This window comes from Arachis ipaensis, chromosome B5, assembly GCF_059453495.1.
Source record: "Arachis ipaensis isolate K30076 ecotype BB chromosome B5, ASM5945349v1, whole genome shotgun sequence".
Classification (NCBI taxonomy): Eukaryota; Viridiplantae; Streptophyta; class Magnoliopsida; order Fabales; family Fabaceae; genus Arachis; species Arachis ipaensis.
This window is the reverse complement of record NC_142440.1, coordinates 153234362-153237243: the sequence shown is the minus strand read 5'-3', so window position 1 is coordinate 153237243 and position 2882 is coordinate 153234362. Positions and strand designations below refer to the sequence as shown.

General features: G+C 25.8%; 1 protein-coding gene across 1 annotated transcript; it reads right to left on the bottom strand.

The window, feature by feature from the left end:
- Window positions 1-2069: 2069 nt before the first annotated feature.
- LOC107641386 (uncharacterized) lies at window positions 2070-2637 on the bottom strand. The gene is made up of 2 exons (XM_016344881.2): window positions 2313-2637; window positions 2070-2221 (listed from the first exon to the last, which is right to left on the bottom strand). Exons 1-2 carry the CDS (start codon window positions 2635-2637, stop codon window positions 2070-2072), a joined length of 477 nt encoding a protein of 158 aa, XP_016200367.2.
- Between the last annotated feature and the right edge of the window lie 245 nt (window positions 2638-2882).

The following is a 2882-nucleotide window of genomic DNA, read 5'->3' as shown; positions in this document are numbered from 1 at the left end:
CTATTCTTTCCTCTTTCTAATTTAATTTGTCCAATCCCTAGGGCCGTCCATGGATCGGATTGTATCCGCGGTAAATATCCACATCCGATCCGAAAATTGCGAATACGATCCGATTCGCAAATTGATCGGATCGGATCGGATCCAATCCACACCCTTTGCGGATCGGATCGCGGATATCTGCTCTACATCCGCGTATCCGATCCGCAGATCCGCACTATAATAATTAAAATATATATATGTTTGGTATTATATTTACTTGTTTGTATGTTTTAGTTAGTAATTATTATTCATATATTGTATTATTTTATTTTTGTTATTTAGAGAGAGTTTGATTAAAAATATTTTAGGAATAAATAAGTTTAAAAGTATGAAAGAAAAATTTTTATCGAATTTTTTTTATATAGAAATATGATTAAAAAGAGAATGTTTAATAATGCGGATCGAATCGGATCCGGCACTAAAAAGTGCGGATATTATATCCGATCCACGGACACCCTACCAATCCCCACTTTTTTTAAGGGGATATTTCTTTTTTTTTTTTTTTTAGTGAAAAATTATTTAATTTATTATTCTCTAAATAAACTTTATTAAGTACTAAACACTACTTTTTTTAATTACCGAGGTGTATCTAGTTATTAAATGGAAAAAAAAATTCTTTTGTTTACAATACTGATATATGGCATGTTGGCAAGTTGCATACAAATTAAAAATAAAGAGTAATTGCAATGTTCGTTATTACTAAAATATGTTTATTTAAAAATTTAGTTAACTTGTATTCTAATTATGAAATATTTTAAGAGTATAATAATTCTTTTAAAACTTTTTCACTGTATTTGATGTATTGAAATGTTAAAAAAATTATATTTTTAATAATATTTAATAAAATAATTCTATTTATAATATTTTTAATATATATTTTTAGGACATAAAATAACAAAATTCTTTATTTAATAACTAAGTTCTAGTGTAAATATTTATTATTTATTATGCTTAACATCTATTTTCGTAAAAAAAAAAGGTAAAAATATTTATTTTAAGAGTTTAACTAAAATATATTTTGAAGGTATATAATAAATTTATTATTAATAAAAATTTTTAAATATTTTTATTTAATAAATATAAAATAAATATATTAAAAATTTAAATTTTTTATATTTTTAATAAAAAAAATTTATTTTGTAATTTTAATATGTATTTTAAGAATGTATGGTAGATAAATCCTTATTTTAATAAATGCACTAACACCATATTTTTTAATTTAATAAAAAAGAGTGTGGGTCCCACCTAATCGGTTTATTTTATAGTCAACATAACATTTTTCATAATAAATGTTACTCTTATCGTTTCAACTTATTTATCTATTTTAAAATATAAAGTTTAAATTTCATAATAATATACAAAATATTAATTTTTTGATAGTATATTTATTTTAATTATTATTGTTAAATAAACAATACATACAAATATTTTGTCATTATTTAGGAATTATTTTCAGTATATACATACATTAATTGTTATATGTAAGCAGTAGTTGGTTAACATTAATTTTTTCTACTACATTTCATTTGATATTAGAAGGATTATTAGGAGATTATATCATTATTTACATTTTATTAATTACTTCTTTGGCTAAAAATTATGATATATTTGGATAAAATGATAGATAAAGTTTTAGTACGAGGCTGTGAGCATTATCTATGAGCCTAATTATCAAGGTTGTGAGAATCGGACCAGTCATCGAACCGATTAAGTGATTGGTTTAATAGTTTAATGATTTAATTGTGATTGAATCGTGGTTAAACTGGTTTAATTAAATATAGAGTGAAATTATAAAAAATTCAATACATAATTTTAAAAAGTTAAATTCAATAATTTTTAAACTAATAAGATTTAAAATTTAACAATTTCACAAAATGAACAATACATAATTTATCATTAAAAGGTCATAAACAACTTCAAATGACAATATTCAAAATGCACATAAATGACAAATGACAAACACAATGTTTTGCAACCAAAAGAAACAATATTCAACAAACAATACTTTAACTAAACAAAGACACTACTCATTAGAAGTCATAATCATCATTAAGTGTTCTGATATCTCTATCATAAACAGGTAATCCAAAGCCAGCATCTTCAGAAATACCACCAAAAGAAGTATTTGAGGATTCAATTACAACATCAGGCATATCCACTTCAACTTCCATGTCTCCACCATCTAATAAAATAGAAAAAAAAAACTCAATAAGAAATCAATGTTAATGACATGTATTTTTATGGAAGGAAACAAAGTTTGCTATGTCACTCACCATTAGGATACAAAGGCATAGCATTATCAGTGTATATTAAACTTTCAATGCCTTCAACATCTCCATTAGTAAATTCAGGATCATCCTCATCTGTCATTACCCAAAAATCTACTGTGTCAATGCTTTGAATGTCAATTGGATCATAATTCCTCTTCTTTCGATGCAACCTAGATTGAAGGCGTAGGTTATAGGTGACATAAACAATGTCACTTAGCCTTTGATGCTCTAACCGGTTCCTCCTCTTTGAATGGATTTGTTCAAAAAGACTCCAGTTCCTCTCACATCCAGATGAAGAAGAGGTTTGATGAAGAAGACGGACTGCCATTTTTTGCAAATTAGGAGCACTCCCACTGTGTAGCCTCCACCATTCACCTACGTAGATATAAAAATCAAATATTTTTTAATATTTATCAATTATCACCCAACATATTAAACTTTGAAACTAAACTGAACTTGGATATGAAATAAGTTAAATAACTTACCAGGTTCGAGTCTTGATGCCGCTCTCTTAGCACTTTTCCTCCCAAAACTTTCTTTACAATCTCGATACAGCTGTATCTCTTGCATTGC

Coding starts and splice junctions, on each gene's coding strand:
- LOC107641386 (XM_016344881.2), bottom strand. CDS start 2,637: ATGGCAGTCCGTCTTCTTCATCAAACCTCTTCTTCATCTGGATGTGAG. Junction 2,222..2,312: donor TATGCCTTTGTATCCTAATG/GTGAGTGACATA, acceptor CTATTTTATTAG/ATGGTGGAGACATGGAAGTT.